Source organism: Gorilla gorilla, chromosome 10 (genome assembly GCF_029281585.2).
Source record: "Gorilla gorilla gorilla isolate KB3781 chromosome 10, NHGRI_mGorGor1-v2.1_pri, whole genome shotgun sequence".
Taxonomy (NCBI): domain Eukaryota; kingdom Metazoa; phylum Chordata; class Mammalia; order Primates; family Hominidae; genus Gorilla; species Gorilla gorilla.
In genome coordinates this window covers 26,008,890-26,028,893 of record NC_073234.2, presented here as the reverse complement: position 1 = coordinate 26,028,893, position 20,004 = coordinate 26,008,890, and the positions used below count along the sequence as shown (strand labels likewise).

The window sequence follows — 20,004 nt, the reverse complement described above, 5'->3', positions numbered from 1 at the left end:
CTGGTCACTACTGCTTAATAACTCTGTGGCCTTTTGTAATCATTTAGATTTATCTAAAAGAAAATTTCTGAATTCAACCCATGCAGTTATTTTAGGGGAAAAAGTGAGATATGTATATAAATTTTTCATTATGATATTCAATTTTGGTACGTATTACATTGTTTTGAGGACTACTGCTGGAAACTGGGAATCAGGCCAGGCGTGGTGGCTCACGCCTGTAATCCCAGCACTGTGGGAGGCCGAGGGGGGCGGATCACGAGGTCAGGAGATCGAGACCATCCTGGCTAACACGGTGAAACCCCGTCTCTACTAAAAATACAAAAAATTAGCCAGGCGTGGTGGCGGGTGCCTGTAGTCCCAGCTACTTGGGAGGCTGAGGCAGAAGAATGGCATGAACCCAGGAGGTGGAGCTTGCAGTGAGCTGAGATCCCGCCACTCCACTCCAGCCTGGGTGACAGAGCGAGACTCTGTCTCAAACAAACAAACAAAAAAAAAAAAGAAAGAAAGAAACTTGGAATCTACTCCCTTTTCCAGTGTCTATCTGGGTCCTTTCTCACCGGAAACGAAAATCAGGCAGGGGTCAGTGTTTGACACAGAGGTGATTATATTTTCAAAATCCAGTATTAATGTCATTTGAATTATTTGCTCAATTTGGTAATCCTAAACACAATGCAGAAATGTGCAGTTCATTAGCATGCTTTGGAAGTGACATATCATTATTAGTGAGACTTGCTCAGAGTAGAAAATGTCCTTGTGTTTTTGAAGATTCCTAGGACTGCCTCTCCTTGTCTGTGACCCAAGCTGTGATCTCAGGCAGCTGATCATATTTGATTTTATCTTGACAGGAATTCCTGCAGGATAAGCATTTGTTCCATGGGGATGTGGCAGCCAGGAATATCCTGATGCAAAGTGATCTCACTGCTAAGCTCTGTGGATTAGGCCTGGCTTATGAAGTTTACACCCGAGGGGCCATCTCCTCTACTCAAACCATACCTCTCAAGTGGCTTGCCCCAGAACGGCTTCTCCTGAGACCTGCTAGCATCAGAGCAGATGTGTACGGTTTATTCCTGGACTCTGAGTTTACTTTCTTCATGACTTGGGTGTTGTCCCTGAATATGATTTGATCTGTTGCCAATTCTGTATACGAATATAATCTCTACTTAGAAATCAGAAATACTCTCAAGCAGAAATGCTATGTGACAGAGTTCATGTTTGTCATCTGTCTGCAATCCTTTTTGGTACTTTTTCAACTTTTTCTTTTCTTTTCTAAGACAGGATCTCACTGTGTTGCCCAGGCTGAAGTGAAGTGGCATGATCACAGCTCACTGCAGCCTCCACCTCCCAGGCTCAAGTGATCCTCCCACCTCAGCCTCCCTAGAAGCTAGGACTACAGGCATGCACCACCCTGCTTGGCTAATTTTTTTTTCCTTTTTTTTTTAGAGACAAGGTTCACCATGTTGCCTAGGCTGGTCTAGAACTTCTGGGCTCAAGTGATCCTCTCACCTTCGCCTCCCAAAGTGCTGGGACTACAGGCATGAGCAACCATGCCCAGACTCAAGTATTTCTTCCGTATTAGATTAGCAGCCTTAATTAGAAAAAAAAAAGTGAAAAGATTATTCACATCAATATCTGAGGACTTAATCTAGTAAAGTCTCTTTTATCTGAAGGAATAACCAAAAGGCCAGTTAACCCATACATTGTTAAAATAAAAAGAAATATACATACCTTCAATAACTTATTTTAACATAAAACTTATAAATGTACATTATCTGTTTTTTTCAAGGAGGGGCAAGGCTTCTTTTTATAAGGATGAGTTTCCCAAATGAAGTCACACGTTGTTCTTTTAGTGTAAATAGTATCTTTTAGTGTAAATAAAAATGATTTATTTTTGAGTTCCAGTTCAGAATGATTTTAGGTAGCATGAGAAACCTGAAAATAATTGTGAAATTGTTTGACTGCAGACTTTTGATGTTACTTTTCCCAATTTTCTACAGTTGTCTCCCTCACACAATTTAACAATGCTTTCTTTTTCAGCAGTTTATTTTTATAAATCATTTTCAAAACATTCAACTTAGTTTTCAAACATTCAACTTCCTTCAAACTTCATTTGAAGGAAGATAACACTTTTTTGCATTTAATCAGTATATAAAATACCTAATTGATTATATAACTACATATAATTTCAATTACATGTAAAATTGGCATTAACAGGATCATAAAGAATCACAGTTGACTTTTGGTAGCCATATAACTCAATTGCTTGGAGAAGTGCATTGATGTAATGTAGAATATCCTGCTAGCCATGAATGCCATGAGCAGCAGAGGAAATTTAGAATATCAGTTAATATGATGAGTCAGTTACAAGATTTCCATTGTTGCTTCACTGACATCTGCTTTTCAATAGACATCTGGGGGTAATAAACTTAACTGTAAAATATTAATCATTCAATAATGATATTACAGAATAGTGAACTATACACCTCTCAAGTCATATTGCTTAGGCAAATACCTATTTCAACTATATATAAAGCTTGCCCTGTTAATATTTTTCCTAGGTTTGGGCAATTAAATCTACTGAGAAAATAGTGACTAAATGATAAAACTTGGTTGAATTTGTGCTAAGAATAAAGGCAAGAATTTCAGCAGAGAGGGATGGAAAGGAAGAAAGAGACACAGAGGGAATATTTTTAGGTAAATGTGCTTTTGTGATTGAGGTAAATGTGTTTGTGTGGTTACATGCACACACATTTGCAAATAATAATAAACATCTATTAATTTAAAACACAGGAGAGTAAATAGAGATATAACTTCAATCTTAAAAGAGATTCGAACCTATGGAAATTGAGCAGAAATGCTTTCTAATGGCTGTTATTTTGTTTTTCAGACACTCATCCTCGATTCTCCTTCATTGCCTTTTTCATGGGGCTCTTACTAAAGGCTTCTGACACTTAAATGAGCTCTCTTTAGAAAAACAGAAATAGAAATTAAATAGATGGCTTTGTTTCTTTTACAGCTGGTCTTTTGGGATCCTGCTCTATGAGATGGTGACTCTAGGTAAGGATGAGCCCCAAAATAGTGTGTACCTGTATGCAAATATGCAAGCGTGTTTATTTAAGGGGTGGATGATGTATGCTTTCTGAAAGGGTTTCAGTACAGTGCTGAAGCTTGAAATGGACTGACATGTTATCTAAGCGTGATTCCCATGATAGTCATATAAAGTGATTATTTTCTCCTTGCCCCAGTCCCTTCTTCCCTGTCCTTTTTTACCTTTCTTTTGCTCTCTTCCTCTTTATTTTCCCCAAAATATTACTAAATCCAAGGGATGTTTTCAAATCCCAAGGATAATTCCCAGAGTGGTCTTGCATAAACATAAAAATGTTTACTCCAGACTTATTAATTCATTTGACTGAGAAACTGCACACTTTCCCATGTATGGAGAGTGGAGGACAGGTCTTATGTCTTACCTTGTCTTATTTGATCACTTTCTTAGAGATTCAAGATTCTCCTAACTTATCAGGTTTTTTTCTCCAAAACACCTTTCCCCCCAATTCACTAAATTATATCCATATTTGATCACCAGGGAGCAACTGAATTGTATGTAGTATTTTTCCTATGGCTATATCTTTTGCAAGCAACCAACCCAAGTGGATGAAGAATAGTGTTAGTTACAGTTCATATTTTAGAGGACCCTAAAGTTCTCATTATTTTCATAATGACAGGAGCACCACCATATCCTGAAGTCCCTCCTACCAGCATCCTAGAGCATCTCCAAAGAAGGAAAATCATGAAGAGACCCAATTGCTGCACACATACCATGTAAGTGGTTTTTAAAGGCCTGCTCTTCTTTCATTCCAAATGTTGTTTAGCCCTCTATCAATCGTGCCCTTTTCAAAGTGCTCAGATGATCCTCACCTGTGTATATGTACCCATGTACAGCTTTTAACCAAACCCATGCAGTAAAATATTACCTATCTCATATATTATATATGCATATATATTATATATACGTATACATACACACACTCACACATACTCACACACATACACACACATACCCCCACCACACACTGAAAACTATATTAGGAATCTAATTTTATTATAGTTTAGTTCCATGGGAAGCTTCTAAAATAGGTAACAAGTAAACTAAACCCAATGCAAGTATAGTTGTGTTTAGTCTAAATGTCAGTCTTCTGCCAGCCACAGTTCAGACAGCTGTCATAAAAGCCATTGCACTAGAGTTACTCATTCAGAGTATACCAGTTCTTATTTAGTATTTAACTTTTAAATGACTGTCTCCCTGTTTTTCCAACTCTCAGTGTGATAGAAGCCAACCAGGGGATGGGGAGATAAGAAGAAATTAGAAAGGCAGAAGGAGGATCCAATGTTGTCAGCAGATAGGGACAGTTAGTGAACCAAACTAGAGGCAGGAAATGGAAAAATAAAAAATTACATAGACTGTTATTACCAATGAAGTTCAAAAAGGAACTGCTGTAGAATGTAAGAAAAGGTTAAATTGTGTATAAGAAGGCAGCAGAGAATATATTAATGTTTTTATTAGAATTGTTGCTATTTTGTAAGTTTTTCATCATTGAATGGGTAAATTTACAGCACTTGGTTTTCCTTATGATAAATAATTACTGCATCAAGCAGATTAAATTTAAGTATCTTAATTATATATGAGTATACACATACACACACACACAGAATATAGTGATGGAGCTAGGTACAATAGAAAAAATTTGATGACAAACATTTATATGTGTTAAAGGCTGGTCTTAATACTGGGAAAGACACCTAACTGACAAAATACCTGACCTGGTACCACAACCTCTAGTACTTGTAACACAGCCTTGTCATCTGCAATTCTAGCAGCAGCTTCTAGGCACAAGTATTAAAGAACATAACATTTTGATGAGGAGATATCTGAAACATGAAAATCAACCTAAAGTATGCAGCAGTATACATGATTAAAAGCTCCGTCTCATATCAGAGTAAAAATGACCTGTGTTCATTTCTACCCAGCCCTGTTACTTTACTGCACAATGCTTACAATGTTACAGCAAACAATATCTAGTGATAAAACTGTCCTGTCATACCCTAGTTTGGAAAATGTTAAGTCATTCTTATTATACAAGAGCACTTGTTCAGAAAGTGCTATTAAGAGACTTGATATAAAAAGATTGAGAAGGAATATCACTCTCTGGGAAGAATATGAGTAACAGGGCAAACAGAAGACAATTAAAGAATTGCAGAGTTGTTTGTTAAAGTTTGTGAGGAGAGGAGACATGCTCCCCATACATTTGCCTTGTCAAGGAAGTCAGTTTCTCTTGTTTCCCTCTCAGGTACAGTATTATGAAGTCCTGCTGGCGCTGGCGTGAGGCTGACCGCCCCTCACCTAGAGAGCTGCGCTTGCGCCTAGAAGCTGCCATTAAAACTGCAGATGACGAGGCTGTGTTACAAGTACCAGAGTTGGTGGTACCTGAACTGTATGCAGCTGTGGCCGGCATCAGAGTGGAGAGCCTCTTCTACAACTATAGCATGCTTTGAAGAGTCCCAGGCAAGAAACATTCATGCATGATTATATGTTCTTGGAATCAATTCCTCTAAGAACAGAGAATGGTCTTTCCAAGGGACACAAAGGAAGAAATGGGACATGGATTCTTGATCTTCCTTTACACATTTCTCGGGAAATCTGAAATGATGCTGGATGAGACTCTACACATCCTGAGCTAAGACATACTGTCAGTCTCACTTCTGCTGTCCCAGTCCTAGAAATCCTGGGTAGAAGTGGTGGACCTGTGCAAAGGAGGTTTTAGAACTCCGCAGTATTTGTTGGGGCATGGCACAAATAAGCTCATCCCTCCCATCCTAGGCTAGTTTCCTCTGGAACCACATTTTTATCTAGATGAAAATTTGGAATGAAATGAAGGAATAGAAATCCAATAAAAGAGTTGAAGGGAAAGAAAATTTAAGGTTCTTCTTGCTCAGGATTACAGATATGGACCAACACCTCCTTCAAGAAAAGGTGGTAGGACACAAAGTTCTTCAGTCCTGAGACCTACATGTGGGGTTGGAGGAGAACTATAACGGAAAAACCTCTGAGTTTCACCTTAGGTATAGATAAAAGAAAGATGGTCCCCTTTTATCTGATTCTGAGACAGGTAAATTCTGTTTGTTACTACGTTTAATTAGAAGGTGGAGGAGTCATTTCATGATTAAGAACATTCAACATGTATTGTTCATTAAGCTAGCTTCCTAGTTCCGATTAGACTAAGGAGACTAAGCCTAGAGAGTCAATGTTAGAACAGTGAAAAGAATTCTGTGTGTGTGTGTGTGTGTGCACAATAAATAGGAAATGTAGAAACCAAGCAAGAAGCCTTAGTAGCTCAGTCTTTAACAAGGGCTAGAAGAGAATGTAATCTGATATGGAAGGATAGCAGCTTCTAATTTTCAATCATCTGTTGATATACTGTGAAACTTATTTTATTAAATTAATATTTATTAAATGGAAATATGCTTTTCTGGTTTATAACTACTAAAAATATCATAGGGAGGATAAAAGTGAATAAGTGAAAGTTAATGTCAATAGAAAAATTCAAGAGATAATGTACAATGTCAGAAAAGGGATTCTTTATGTGTAAATGGGGATAATACCTATTTCACAAGGTTGTTCTGAGGATTGATACGTTTTGAGTATGTATTTGTACACTATCTGGCACATACGCGCTCAATAAACGTGTTTCTCCTTTTCTTTTGCCCTTCCTAACCCAGGACCTTTCATATATTTTTCATTTAAAATCTACTGTGACCAAGAAGAGAAACTCAGTCGGTAACACTGCAAGGCAGGACGTGCCTAAAGGTGATGATATGGCACAAGTAGTGATATTATACATGTGCAATGATGAAGTCATCATTTTCGTACGCTTTTGGATGATGATAGTGGACTCCTACTATTACAAAATATTGAAAACATCATCATGAGGGCAATTCTGTTGAACATGGTGGTCTGCAATTTTAAAAAACACTTTGGGTACCCTGGAAGGGACATCTAAGGCTACCATAAGAAAGATGACTGGCAGCTAAAAATGTTGTAGAAGTTGGAATCCTGATGGAATCATAATGAGTCAGCTAAAGGAATAATGATTCTTGCCGCTGTAAGAATACCACAATGACTAGTCAGGATTTAAATGGGTAGCAAGTTGCAGTAGGGAGAAGGGCAGAAGAGTGGCTTCACACAAAATTACAAAGTCCTATGGAATCCCACTGTTGCCTCTCAGCTGTTCAGTTAAGTCAAAATTACAAATATTTACTTATTTATCTGATTACTTAAAAATATTGAGTGTTAAGGCTTGCTGTGCCAGACACTTGGCTAGGTGTAGGATAAAAGAAATAGGGAGCTTTTGATTACAGTCTAGAAGGTGAGACACATTATACATTTATTTGTGTGGGTATCTGTTAAGTGCAAAGTGTTAAGTGCTATGAAGAAAAAGCATAGGGTAGTAGAAGGGAGTTTGAAAGGAACACTTCCCTGAACAGAAATGGGCTATAAACTGAGACCTTAGGGATGGGTAAGTAACCCAGGCCGAATAAGAAGAGTCTCCCAGGAGAGGACATGTGTGCGTGAAAATTCTGAGGCAAGGAACTGCAAGAAAGCATATGGGTTGCGGCACGGTGAGCTAAGGGAAAGTGGAACACAGTGAAATGGAAGGTTGCTTTGTTGTACTGTCATATTTCTTTTAGTAGGAGAGAAAGAAGCAGACAATTGATATTTAAGTTTTTTACCCCCAATTTTATTTGTTTTTCTGGCCCAGAAAACTGGATACAGTAATTTTTACTCTAAGAAAACTGGGTCTTTCTCTCACTTGGCCAGGCTTCTTCCAGAAGGAGGATGATATTTCTGGCATCATTGACCTTTCAGCCAAACTAGATGTTTCCAAGCTAATGAATGAAAAAAAGAATCAAAATATTTATCATTTAATCGGGTTGACTCTAGATAGATTTTGTTGTATTGTTTTGATTGCCTTCTCTTCCAGTCTTGTTTTTCCAATCTATGCTTTATTGTTAAAAAAAATTCCAACACTTAGGAACAACGCAAACACCCACCTAGATACAGTGTCTAAGGGAAACTTGGCAACGTCATTTAAAATAGAATAGTCTGAACCAGTAGTTCTTAAATTATGCTTATGGAGCACACTATGTTTTTTTATGCCAGATTTAGGTATTCTGTTATTAAAATCAAATAATAGTCGTGGGGTTTTTTTTTTTAGCATTTTAAAACAAAAAAGTCAGTTAATTAAGATTTCTTAATCTTAACTTTGTTGCAATAATTTTTTTAAATTTTGCTTTAACACTCTTATTGAAATAAATAAGTAGCAAATACAGTGGAAGACTGGAAGATGTCCTATTACCCTTAATTTAGCATACTGTGTTTACCCGTTTTGGGGAAAAGAGTTAGAGATTATGCTATGTGTTTGAAGCAGATAATATTGTCATTTGCTGGAAAAAAATTTTAGATTGAACAATTGAATTAAATATATCATGTCATGGTAATCTAGAAGTAGCTCCAAGTTCTCGCCATATATGAACATATGTGATAACGAATGGTGTGGAAAGTTTGGTGTTTCTGCATGATCGTGATTCTCTTATTTAAAAAGTTAATACCACTAAGTGGTAAAAAGACAGATAAGGCTAAAGTCCACAGGGAAGTCTATTATGGAAAAAGAGAAGAGCAAGGTGGGTTGGATGAATTAAAAATTAAAATACTACCTCATTCTGAGTATTTTTTAAAATTTAAACCGCATTATGCACTTATTCTTGACTTACTACTCTGATCCATTTATTAATAACTGAATGAGATAGCCCTGACATCTTTTGTTCTGTAAATACAAAATCAAATGAATCAGACGTTATTCATAAATTTAAAACATGAGACTATAATATCTAGTGCTTATCACAATAAACATGGAACATGTTTCTGAAAATTGGAAGTCAGAATGATTTGATCATTAAGCCCTAATTTCAGATGGAAATGAAACGTTTATTTCTTACCTACTTCACTTTGTGCTTTGAAATTTACCGCTGTGTTAGCAAAGGTGGAAACAGTATTTTGGCTTCACTTAAGCAGCTCAAACATTTATTTTCATAAGTAAACTGTGTTGATATCAGTAAGTACGTCCTAATTTGGAGCCTACAACAAGCAATTTGAAAATGTTCACAATTTTTTTTTTTTGCGATTTCTAGCCCAACTAAAAGTGTATGAAAAGATTCTAACTGTGCTGACCAATACAGTAGCTTCTAGCCACATGTGTTTATTTAAATGTTAATCTAAATTAATCACAATTAAGAATTCAGTTCGAAGTCACAGTAGTCACATTTCAAGTGCTCAGCAGCCGTACAGAAGAACATTTCCACAACACTGTTGTGTACCATCCAAGAATACAACACAACGCAAATGCTTTATCACTTTGTAATTCTTGCTTCAATACAAAAGGTTCAAATTTTGGCTTAAAATATAAAGAGTTAAGTAAATATAGTTTCATATTTTATCTTACAAACAGGTAGGATGATAGTCTTGAACCCCTATGTCATTTTTGGAGATCAAGACAGTAACTGGCCCATTTAACAAAGATGTTAATACTTTGTGCATTCTGTAACCTCTATTTATATAGTTACACATTCTGGTATCCATAGTTCTATTTAGGTAAACATGAAGATGAACATTGGCACATGTGCCAAAAACCTGAAGGAGAGACATTAGGGAATCTAAGGTATTGAATGAGGCTTTCCATATAATTCAACAAAATGGATTACAGCTGATATTTCCAGAGATACTACGGAATAGAGTGCTCAAATTTCTGTGAATTATTCTTGTGGTAAGTGTGGTGACCAACCCATCTCAGTTTGCCTGGGTGTTTCCAGGTATGGAAAGTCCCATTTCCCAGTAAACTCCACAGTCCTGGTCAAACTGGAACGGCTAGTCACCCTAGTGATAAAACATGGTGCTTCCTGTTTCTTACTTACTTTCCAAAATGGTGGCCTATTGTAGGGACTGATTCATTTTTCCATATTAATAGTTATATAACTACTAATATGGACTCAAGGAAACGTGGCCCAATTTGCCTTTTTAGTCATTCTACTTGAACCTTATGCTCTAGCTATACCGAATTTCTTAGTGTTCCCCAAACATGAATTTTCACACCACTGTCTTTGCTCGGGTCATTTTCTGCCTGGAATGCTTTTTCATCCCACTGAACATACACAGAACTTACTTCTCAAGGTCCAATTCAAACACTTCCGTTGACAAGCCTTTTCCAATACTCTTTTTTCAAATTTCCCTATTCTGCAATAGAATGCTCTCGCTTCCTCTGCTGTACTACCGGCATGTTTTACACACTTTTTTTTTTTTTAGACGAAGTTTCGCTCTTGTCACCCAGGCTGGAGTGCAACTGCGCGATCTCCGCCTCCCGGGTTCAAGCGATTCTCCTGCCTCAGCCTCCTGAGTAGCTAAGATTACGGGCGCGTGCCACCAAACCTGGCTAATTTTTGTATTTTTAGTAAAGACAAGGTTTTGCCATGTTGGCCAGGCTGGTCTTGAACTCCTGACCTCGGGTGATTTGCCCCCTTTGGCCTCCCAAAGTGCTGGGATTACAGACATGAGCCACTGCGCCCGGCCACATATATGCTTTCTTTTCTTTTCTTTTTTTTTTTTTTTGAGACAGAGTTTCGCTCTTGTTGCCCAGGCTGGAATGCAGTGGCACGATCTCAGCTCACTGAAACCTCTGCCTCCCGGGTTCAAGCAATTCTCCTGCCTCAGCCTCCCGCGTATCTGGTACTACAGGCACGCGCCACCACGCCCAGCTAATTTTTTTTGTGTTTTTAACAGAGACGGGGTTTCACCATGCTGGCCAGGATGGCACATATATTCTTAATTATAGCAATTGCTCCCTTGTGCTGGTATTTGCCTTACATGTTTGCTTTCTTTTCTAGACTACCAGATCAAATGGCTTATTTCTAGTTTCAAACTGTCACATAGGAAATGTTTGTTAAAACTGTTTTATAAAATTTAAAGCTTATTTTACATATTATCTCATTGGATCTCTCAAGAATTCTGTGAGCTTGGCAATGTAGATTGCTGTATATGCATTAGGCTGATGAACAAACAGGCTTAGAGATAGTCACTTGCCCGAGGTTAGTTAGCTGTTAAGTGTTGGGATTGAATCCCAGGTCTTCTCACCACCACTTTCTACTAAAATCACTGAAGGCTGTCAACCGACAGATAGGATTACTCTGTGTGTTGATAACAAAAGGGTGATCAATATTTGAAAAGGAAACTTTGTGTAAAAGTCTTTCCCTTACCTTAAAAACTACGCCACACTGGAGCATTCTTTCATTCCCCCAATTTAATTCTATCTGGCGAGAAACAATAATGGGCTAAACTATTATTGTATCTTAAGTCAAATTGCCAAAACTTCACAGGCTACTAAAAGTTAACCCTTATTGAATGAATTAAGAGCCTTAGAAATTCTGCTGTTAAAAAAAGCACGGTGACTGTCAGGGTTTTTCAGGTGTGGTGGGCGGTGTGAGTGTTTTAAGACTTGGATTCCTTTGACTTTGTCTCTATTATTATAGGCTTATAGGTCCCGGCTAAGTACCAATCGCTATCCAAAGGGAAAGCACCCTGTTAGAAATTAAGTAAGAAAAATGGTTTATATTCCCGGTCTGCCATTTCGATTCTAAGCTTTATCTTTATTTAGCTCACAGTTAAAGGGGGCATAGAGCCACATCCACCTCACAAACGCCGCAAGGATTGGGAGACCAGAAAAGTAAAAGTGACTTGCAAACCTTTAGCTCTAAGTCCATAAAAAAGACTATCATATGCTCACATTTCTAATCTTTGCTAGTATAATGTAATCTTTATTTTGAAAACAATGTGCCTCCATTCCTAGGAAAGCGAAAGTCACGGCGCTGCGACCCTCCCTTCAGCGCCTCTCACGCGATACTCGGCTTTCACGCTTTCGTCTAGGGCTGCACGGCAGGCGGAAGAGAAGCGCCTGTGGTGACGCACTTATTCCGCGCGATGACGTCACTGCAAGGCGCCGGGGGACACGTTGGCTGAGTTTTCGGCGGGCTTCCCGGGTACAAAAATGGCTATGGCTAGCGATTTCTACCTGCGCTACTACGTAGGGCACAAGGGCAAGTTTGGGCACGAGTTTCTGGAGTTCGAATTTCGGCCGGACGGTGAGAAGAGGCCCACGGCACGCGGTGCTGGGAAAGGGGAGCGAGACCGAGAGGCCGGGTGGTGTGGGGGGTACAGGCGGCGGAGGCCACTGCTTCCCTCGAAGGAAATAGGAGCTTAAGAATAGAGGAGGCATAAGTTGGTTTTATAAATGAAAGAGAATTAATTGCAATAAATTAAAGCTAATCCTGTCACAAACTGAAAAGTTGAACCTACAGTAATCAGAATTCTGTAACAGTGCACCAGAAGGGACTCTAGATTGTCGCCCTGATTGAAAATGCTAGCACTTTTTTGAAAACACCTCCACCAGCGGGTGGTCCAGTGGATGAATAAAATCTTGTGGTGACCAGTACCTTTTCTTCATTTAGGCTGTGTGTTTTCTTTGAAGGGGAGGAGCCCAACGTGTTAACAAATGAGAAGAATAATATGTTTTAGGTGTTTACGTGTAATTGTTCACCATAGGACGCATGAAGAGTACCAAGCAAGAGGGGAGAGGTAAAGTTCCACAGGAGGGAGTCAGGAAGATCTTAGAGGACGGCACTCTTGAGATGAGTCTCGAAATGAGAGACTTGGCCTTTGAGAGAAAAAAACAGACTTCCAGAGCAGTATGAGCAGAGGATGAGGTGAAACTGCTACCCAAGTAGTGTGCAACAGTGTGTTTTCTGACAGCGCTATCCTTAGAGAACGTTACATTGATCTTGCCTACCTGCAACAAGAAAGTTCATTTGGATATATATTTTTTGGGTTTTTTTGAATGCACGTTTTGTGCTGGACAACAAGCAAATACAAAATTTTAAGGTACAGTAATGAGTAAGACAAATTTAACTAAAGCAGATTTGTCTTGGTGGGAGGCACAGACATTTAACTATAAAGCAGTATGCGTATTAAGTCCTATAAGCAGGCTTTGGACAATGTTCTGTGAGAGCAAGAATAAAAAATTAGAGAAGGAACGTATATTAGGAAAGGAGAAGAGTATCAAGCATTTCAGGCAGAACTCACGTTAACTACAGTCCTGCAATTATTATTATTATTATTATTATTTTGAAACAAGGTCTCACTCTGTCACCCAGATCTGAGTGCAGTGGCACGATCTCAGCTCACTGCAACCTCCGCCTTCCTAGTGCAAGTGATCCCTCACCTCAGCCTGCCGAGGTGCTGGGAATACAGGCCTGCGCCACCTCACCCAGCTAATTATGTTATGTTATGTTATGTTATGTTATGTTTGTTTTGTTATGTTATGTTATGTTATGTTATTTTTTTTAGAGATGGGTTTCCCCATGTTGCCCAGGCTGGCTTCAAACCCCTGAGGTCAAGGGATCCACCAGCGTCAGCCACCCACAGTCCTGGGATTACAAGCATGAGCCACCGGGCCAGCCCTGCAATTATTTAGAAACCTTAATCACTGTATTTAACCTGACTCTCCCCATAAATTCAGCTGAATTTACCTGAATTCATCTATTCTTTATGTAGTATTATTTTCAGTTCCCCTGCCTGCGAACACCATCAAGCTCGTCCCTATCACTTTTAGCAGGTCACATGAATTAAGTACCTGAATATTATCAGGGAAGTTTTATGCTAGAACAGTGGTTCTAATCAATGTATCTGCCACTACACTGTTACACATACTTCCATTGGTAATACTGAGCCTCCCGAAGACGCGTTTCTTTTCTTTCTTTTTTTTTTTTTTTGAGACGAGTCTTGCTCTGTCGTCCAGGCTGCAGTGCAGTGGTGCGATCTCGGCTCACTGCAACCTCCGCCTCGTGGATTGAAGCGATTCTCCTGCCTCATCCTCCCGAGTAGCTGGGATTGCAGGCATGGGCCACCATGCCTAGCTATTTTTTCGTATTTTTAGTAGAGACGGGGTTTCTCCACGTTGGCCAGGCTGGTCTCGAACTGCTGACCTCAGGTGATCCACCCATCTCAGCCTCCCAAATTGCTGGGATTACAGGCATGAGCCACTGCGCCTGGCGCCAAGCCATCAAAGACTGGCATTTCTATCATTTTAGAGTACCTGTTGCACATTATAGCTGTGTCTGGGCAACCGACTAGCCATAAGGGGAAGCATACATCAGATAATAAAACAATCATGATGGATTAAAATTAAATATAAACTAGCTAACAAACTCATCAACTTTGATCCAGAAGCATCGTTTGTATGCTTCCTAGTCATAATTCTAAAATGTCTGCATTATAATTGCATGCATACATTTGAAGGAAAAAAATTTTTAAAAGAGAACATTTTGGTGTAGTGGGGAAAGCCTGAATATTGAAAGAAAGTAGATCTAGATCTGAATCTTGTGTGACCCTGGTAAAGTTACTTAACTTTGTTTTCTCTCCTATAAATAGGTGAGAGAATAAAACCCGATTTTTGGGATTGTTTTACAGATTAGATTAAATGCTCTGGGTGAGGCACTTAGCACCAATACAGACATATAACAAACTTTAAAGGAATGTTAGTGCCTTTTGCAGATTCTCTTTCTAGTTCATGATGTAGCTTAAGAAAATAGGCCTTAAAAATGACCCAATATATATTGTAGGCATGGGCTGTTTAAATATTTGGCTAGCTTCAACTTCAGCAAACTTAACCAGCAAACATTTATTGTCTACATGTCTAGCAATGATCTTACACAAGGAGGGAGGAAATATTAATAAAAATAGTAGTATAAAATGATCTTTACCTTCAAAATTGTATATGATGTTAATTTTTTTAGCAGTTTTTGCTATTATAAACTGATTTTTTTCCACTTCCCACAGGAAAGCTTAGATATGCCAACAACAGCAATTACAAAAATGATGTCATGATCAGAAAAGAGGTAAGTTCTATGTGAATGTCTTTTTTTCTTTTTTGCAGTTAGGTCTGTGTTGAATTTAAAAAAGTACATCTAAGGCTATATTGTAAAGAAGAAGGCAATTTATAGATTGAAAGAGTTTCCATTTAACTTAGATACAATGTTTGCATCCATAGGAATGAGAAAGTTCAGAGAACTAACCTTGACGTGAACTACACTTGCATTTATTGATTTATTGATTTATTGATTAAGGGACAGAGTCTCGCTCTGTTACCCAAGCTGGAGTGCAGTGGCTTGATCTCAGCTCACTGCAACCTCTGCCTCCCAGGCTCAAGCGATTCTCCTGCCTCAGTATACTTGCATTTATTACAGTTCACCTTATAGATCTTGTGATGACACAAGTTAACCACTTGTGGGTATTTGGATCTCAGTGTTGCAAAGACAGAATACAGTGTTTGAAAGACAGGTAATGATGAGAAGAGGGAAAAAATGTATGTGAAAGGAAAGGGCAAGAGATGAAGAAAGGCAATGTAACAAGGATAAGTGATTCTGTCTCCTCTACTTTTGGAATCAATTAAATTTTCCTATATTCCTCTATTTGGATATTCAGGGTTTGTAACTCATTTCTTTCTGAGTTGAGGGGTGACATAGGTGGGCATTATCACATTTTATTATGATTAATTTTTAGGCTTATGTGCACAAGAGTGTAATGGAAGAACTGAAGAGAATTATTGATGACAGTGAAATTACAAAAGAAGATGATGCTTTGTGGCCTCCCCCTGATAGGGTTGGCCGACAGGTTTGTATTTAGTGATTCTTTAAGTATATAAATATTAAAAATTGATAATACTATTTTGTTTCCCGTTATTTATTTGGAATGAGTCTAAGTTGATTCTTTGGCTTTCTATTTAATAGGCACCTGGTAAATTCTCTTTAATTTTATCTCTTAGTTCTGTTTTTCTGTGCTACCTCCTAGTAGTGAAGGGGTCAGTGCATAGCTCTAAATTTAGACATCTTTCTCTGTAGTCACCCCAGCCAACGTTAGGATGTTTTCACAATGCAGTGTTATGAATAATTTCTGTTGTGTGTTAATCACTTTTATTAAGAATATGACTATGTAAAATTTATTTTCGCCAAATCATAACTTCTAAAATTCTTATTTGCATCCCTATACCCCAGAGAGAAACTTGATTGGTGGTTTCTTTGTTAAAACTGATGATTGCATTTCCCTCTCATATTCCTTCAGAATAAATGATGTTTCTCAGGCTTCTGAAGAACTCTGAAGGCCTAATTTCACTCTGTAAAAAGAAAGTTTGGTTTCTGAATTGGGTCTTTTCAACTCTTGGAGAAATTCCTTCAACAACCCCTGGAAGGAAGAAACATTTAATTTCACTTTTGTATATCCCTGAGGATTGTACTTTATATCACCTTCTTTGAATAGAAGAAAATGTGGAGAAATCTAACACATGCTGACACTCTGTAGGAGTAACTTAAGTCTTCTGCTTAAAGAAGCATTATTTAGAAAAGCAAAGGTAATAGTTAACAGTATTTATTTTAAGCATCGTATCACTTTTAAAAAGTAAATTTAGGCCTCAGTTTGTTTTATGCAGATACACATATGTACTAAAAAGCAAACCACAGCAGCTAACCTTTTATATCATTTAGACTCAGGGAGAGCCTAGTATTTTATCTATTCACTTAAGGATGTGTTCATGGGTTTTGGTTAGTGGGGAGGAGTAGGCATGCTTCAGAAATTGCCTTTTGTATCAAGTCAAAGGTTTTATGGCTGTTAGAGCATCTTAGCTAATTCTCCATTCTGTGTGTGTCATAAACTGCATAATTAGGCCTCTGATTAAATAAATAGCTAGGATTGTCTTCAATAGTGTCTGTTAACTTGAAGATTCGTTACAGATATAGCTTTTTAATTATTGGTTTTAGGCCTGCAGATGAACAATATAGGGAAAAATCTATACAGTAATTACAGCACACTAGGAACATCTACATTAGGTTGTTGTTGTTTTTTTTTTTTTTTTTTTTACTAGTTCTTAATTTTAGTTATTTTGTGGAGTATTAGTTTTGAAGTCTTACCATCTTGGGATCAAATATAAGTACCATCATTATTAGTGGTTATAAATATCAACAAGTGTTTTCTTCTACTTTATGAGTTTTGGATTACACATTTGTAAAATAGGTTAATAAGGTTATTTTCAAGATTACAGAGAGTACAAAGTCCCTACCACTAGGGCCTGACATACAGTAGGTGCTAAAGTGGTGGTGGTTATTAATATTACACATTTTATTTGTAGAATCTTCCAGAAAGAAAAAATGTGTATTTATCATATTAAAAATGGTCTTATACTCCTATCATTTTTACAACATGTGCTTCAAAGTGATGTCTTTAGTTTTTACTGACATTGTAAGAAATATTTCTTTGTCATTTTGTTTCATAGTGTTGTCTTTATGTCTCTGGAAAGCAATTCTTTGTTGGTCCTAAACTTGGGGGTAGTGCTCGTGAGCAGTTTTTATTTTAAGGATATAGTTTATATCTAAGAAACCATGTTTCTTTCCCCCCTGCCCCCCACTCCCTCTGTTGGCTGCTAGAAAACTTGCAACTAAAATTGGGATCTGCTTGTAGCAAGAATACAGATACCTCTGGGATAGATTTTTATATTAACTACATTTTTCTGCTATATTTTTTAGGAGCTTGAAATTGTAATTGGAGATGAGCACATATCTTTTACCACATCAAAAATAGGTTCTCTTATTGATGTAAATCAGTCAAAGTAAGTATGTTAAAGCATTTTGGCGAAGTTTTCATTATTACAGAGGCTCATTTTAGAACTATAGTCAGTTTGTTAGCCAAGATAATTTCAGTGGCATCCTATCAGTTTATTATGCAGATGTAATTCTGATTTTTATGTCATTAAAGGCTTATTATCTTGTCTCTCAGTAGAAGTTAGCAATTTCATTGATTCTCCAAAAACTTTTAATCCAACAGCTGTATATAATAATGCCCAAGTTGTATTAGCTACTTTGTGTAAAAATGTGGATACAGTATCAGCAAATCCAAAGGAAAGAAATCCTTATTGGATTATATCAGCCTCATTAGGCCTATATCATCTCACTTTCCTTCTTGGGCTCAATACTTGGGAAAAAGATGAAAAAAATCCATTATGGCCTAAGTATCCTTTAGCTATCGATGTCTTCCCAAGATCTGTCTCTCCTCTGCCCCAGGGTTTTGTAGCACATCCCATTTTCTTGGTCTGATCCTAGCCACTTATTTTTATTTGTGCCCATTCCCCTCAAAGTGTCCCCATAGTGCTCTTACTTTTTTCTGTCACCCTGAATTGTAATAACCTATTTGTCTGCTTTACTGGTTTGAATGTAAGCTCCTTGAGAACCTTGCTATATCCACAGAGTTAGCATAGTGCCCTGCACATAATAGATGCTTTCAATAAATATTTGTTAGCGGAAAGGAGAAAGGAATGAATGCATGATAACTATTGGACGTAAAATCTGTGTTCACAAAGACCATCCAAATGCTTTTAAACTATCAAATTTCTTTTCCTACATTTGGTAAGGATGTGGCATTGATACCCTACTGGGATTATAAATTGGTAGTGGTTTTTGGAAAGCAGTTTGGTAATATGCATCAAAAACGGTTGACATTTTTCATTCACCTTTGGCCTAGTAATTTCATTTCTGAGCATCTCTTCTATGGAACTATTCCTAAATATTGGAAAAGCTTTATTATGCATGAAGATGCTCATTGAAGTATTATTTATAATAGGAAATTAACCCCAGTGTCTAACAAGGAGAGAATTATTAAATTAATTAAAAATTACTAGGGAATTTTTTTTTTTAATGCTGTGGGGAAAGTAATGTAAAAAAGGGCACAAGGAATAATTTTAGTTATTAAAAAATAGAGAAACATCAAAATGTTTATAGTTATTCTATGAAATGGTAGCATTACAGTATTATTTTTTCTGCTTTATTAGACATTTTTATGATGTGGTTATTACATTCATAAGGATATGAACTCTTTAAATACTGAAATGAATACTGATGAAGAAACTATTTTTTTCGTATAGAAAAGATATTAATTGTATGTTCATTTTAGTTGTCAGCAAAATCCTTCCTTTCTCCTAAATTTTGTTAACTTAATTGTTATGAGATTTTGATTTGTTTTGTTTTAGGAATTTAAAGAATTGTTTTATCCTAGGAAGAAAAAGTAACTTTTACCTTTTTAAATTTTAGGGATCCTGAAGGCCTTCGAGTATTTTACTATTTGGTACAAGACTTGAAATGTTTAGTTTTCAGTCTTATTGGATTACACTTCAAGATTAAACCAATTTAAATTGTATGTTTTCAGGCTGTTTCTATATTTAAGGGATGGGAGGGGTTATTTGTCATTTATAGTATTGGGGTTTTTATGAATGTGAAGCAAACAAAAAAAATTTGTATGTAAACTGAAAATAAGAAAATACATTAGCAAGCTTAATGGTTATCCTTACTTGAGTCCACATGGGTTGGACAGTCCCCACACACATTAAATTCTGTAAATAAAAGCCACCTTTTGTTAAAAATTTGCTCTAATAAAACATACCAAATTCTGGTTGCAGAGTAGTTTTTTGTTTTTTCCAGGAGGCTATGTCTCTAATTCACTTTAGAGATAATAAGAAATTGTTCTGGTAGATATATCCTGTGACAGAAGATACTTTAGGTGGAAATATGTAGCCAGATTCCCATCCATGAAAGGCAAGTGTAGATTGTCCCTTATTTCCTTCATACATGATTGGATTTAATTTTGGGGGGCTTATACAAGGTCTAGTTTTTTTTACAGTTATCACAAACCCCTCAGGGATTATTCACATTTAAATATTTTCAGTTATAAGCAGTGAGGTCCTAAAGTGTTACAAGAGTACAGTCTACCCCATGTTAGGCATATCTTTGATTATGTCCTTATTCCTTATTTCACAA

The 20,004-nt window shown here is 37.3% G+C and overlaps 2 protein-coding genes across 5 annotated transcripts in view; both read left to right on the top strand.

The window, feature by feature from the left end:
* The window catches only part of STYK1 (serine/threonine/tyrosine kinase 1), a 55,300-nt gene extending 48,534 nt beyond the window's left edge, over positions 1-6,766 (top strand). For both annotated transcript variants that reach the window (XM_019038003.4, XM_019038002.4), the window contains exons 7-10: positions 846-1,054; positions 3,014-3,054; positions 3,720-3,816; positions 5,343-6,766. In XM_019038003.4, the coding sequence (XP_018893548.1) occupies positions 846-1,054; positions 3,014-3,054; positions 3,720-3,816; positions 5,343-5,547 (552 nt within the window). In that variant the 3' untranslated portion in view covers positions 5,548-6,766. The remainder of the gene's footprint in view (positions 1-845; positions 1,055-3,013; positions 3,055-3,719; positions 3,817-5,342) is intronic.
* Positions 6,767-6,884: 118 nt separating this feature from the next.
* The window catches only part of MAGOHB (mago homolog B, exon junction complex subunit), a 15,001-nt gene continuing 1,881 nt past the window's right edge, over positions 6,885-20,004 (top strand). Inside the window, exons 1-8 of one of the 3 annotated variants that reach the window (XM_055358668.2) lie at positions 6,885-7,284; positions 9,691-9,872; positions 11,946-12,237; positions 12,698-12,730; positions 14,990-15,048; positions 15,713-15,823; positions 17,725-17,807; positions 19,282-19,384. In XM_055358668.2, coding sequence (XP_055214643.1) covers positions 12,144-12,237; positions 12,698-12,730; positions 14,990-15,048; positions 15,713-15,823; positions 17,725-17,807; positions 19,282-19,381 — 480 coding nt within the window. In that variant the 5' untranslated portion in view covers positions 6,885-7,284; positions 9,691-9,872; positions 11,946-12,143 and the 3' untranslated portion in view covers positions 19,382-19,384. The other 2 variants (XM_063693816.1, XM_055358670.2) reach the window with 2 other exon arrangements.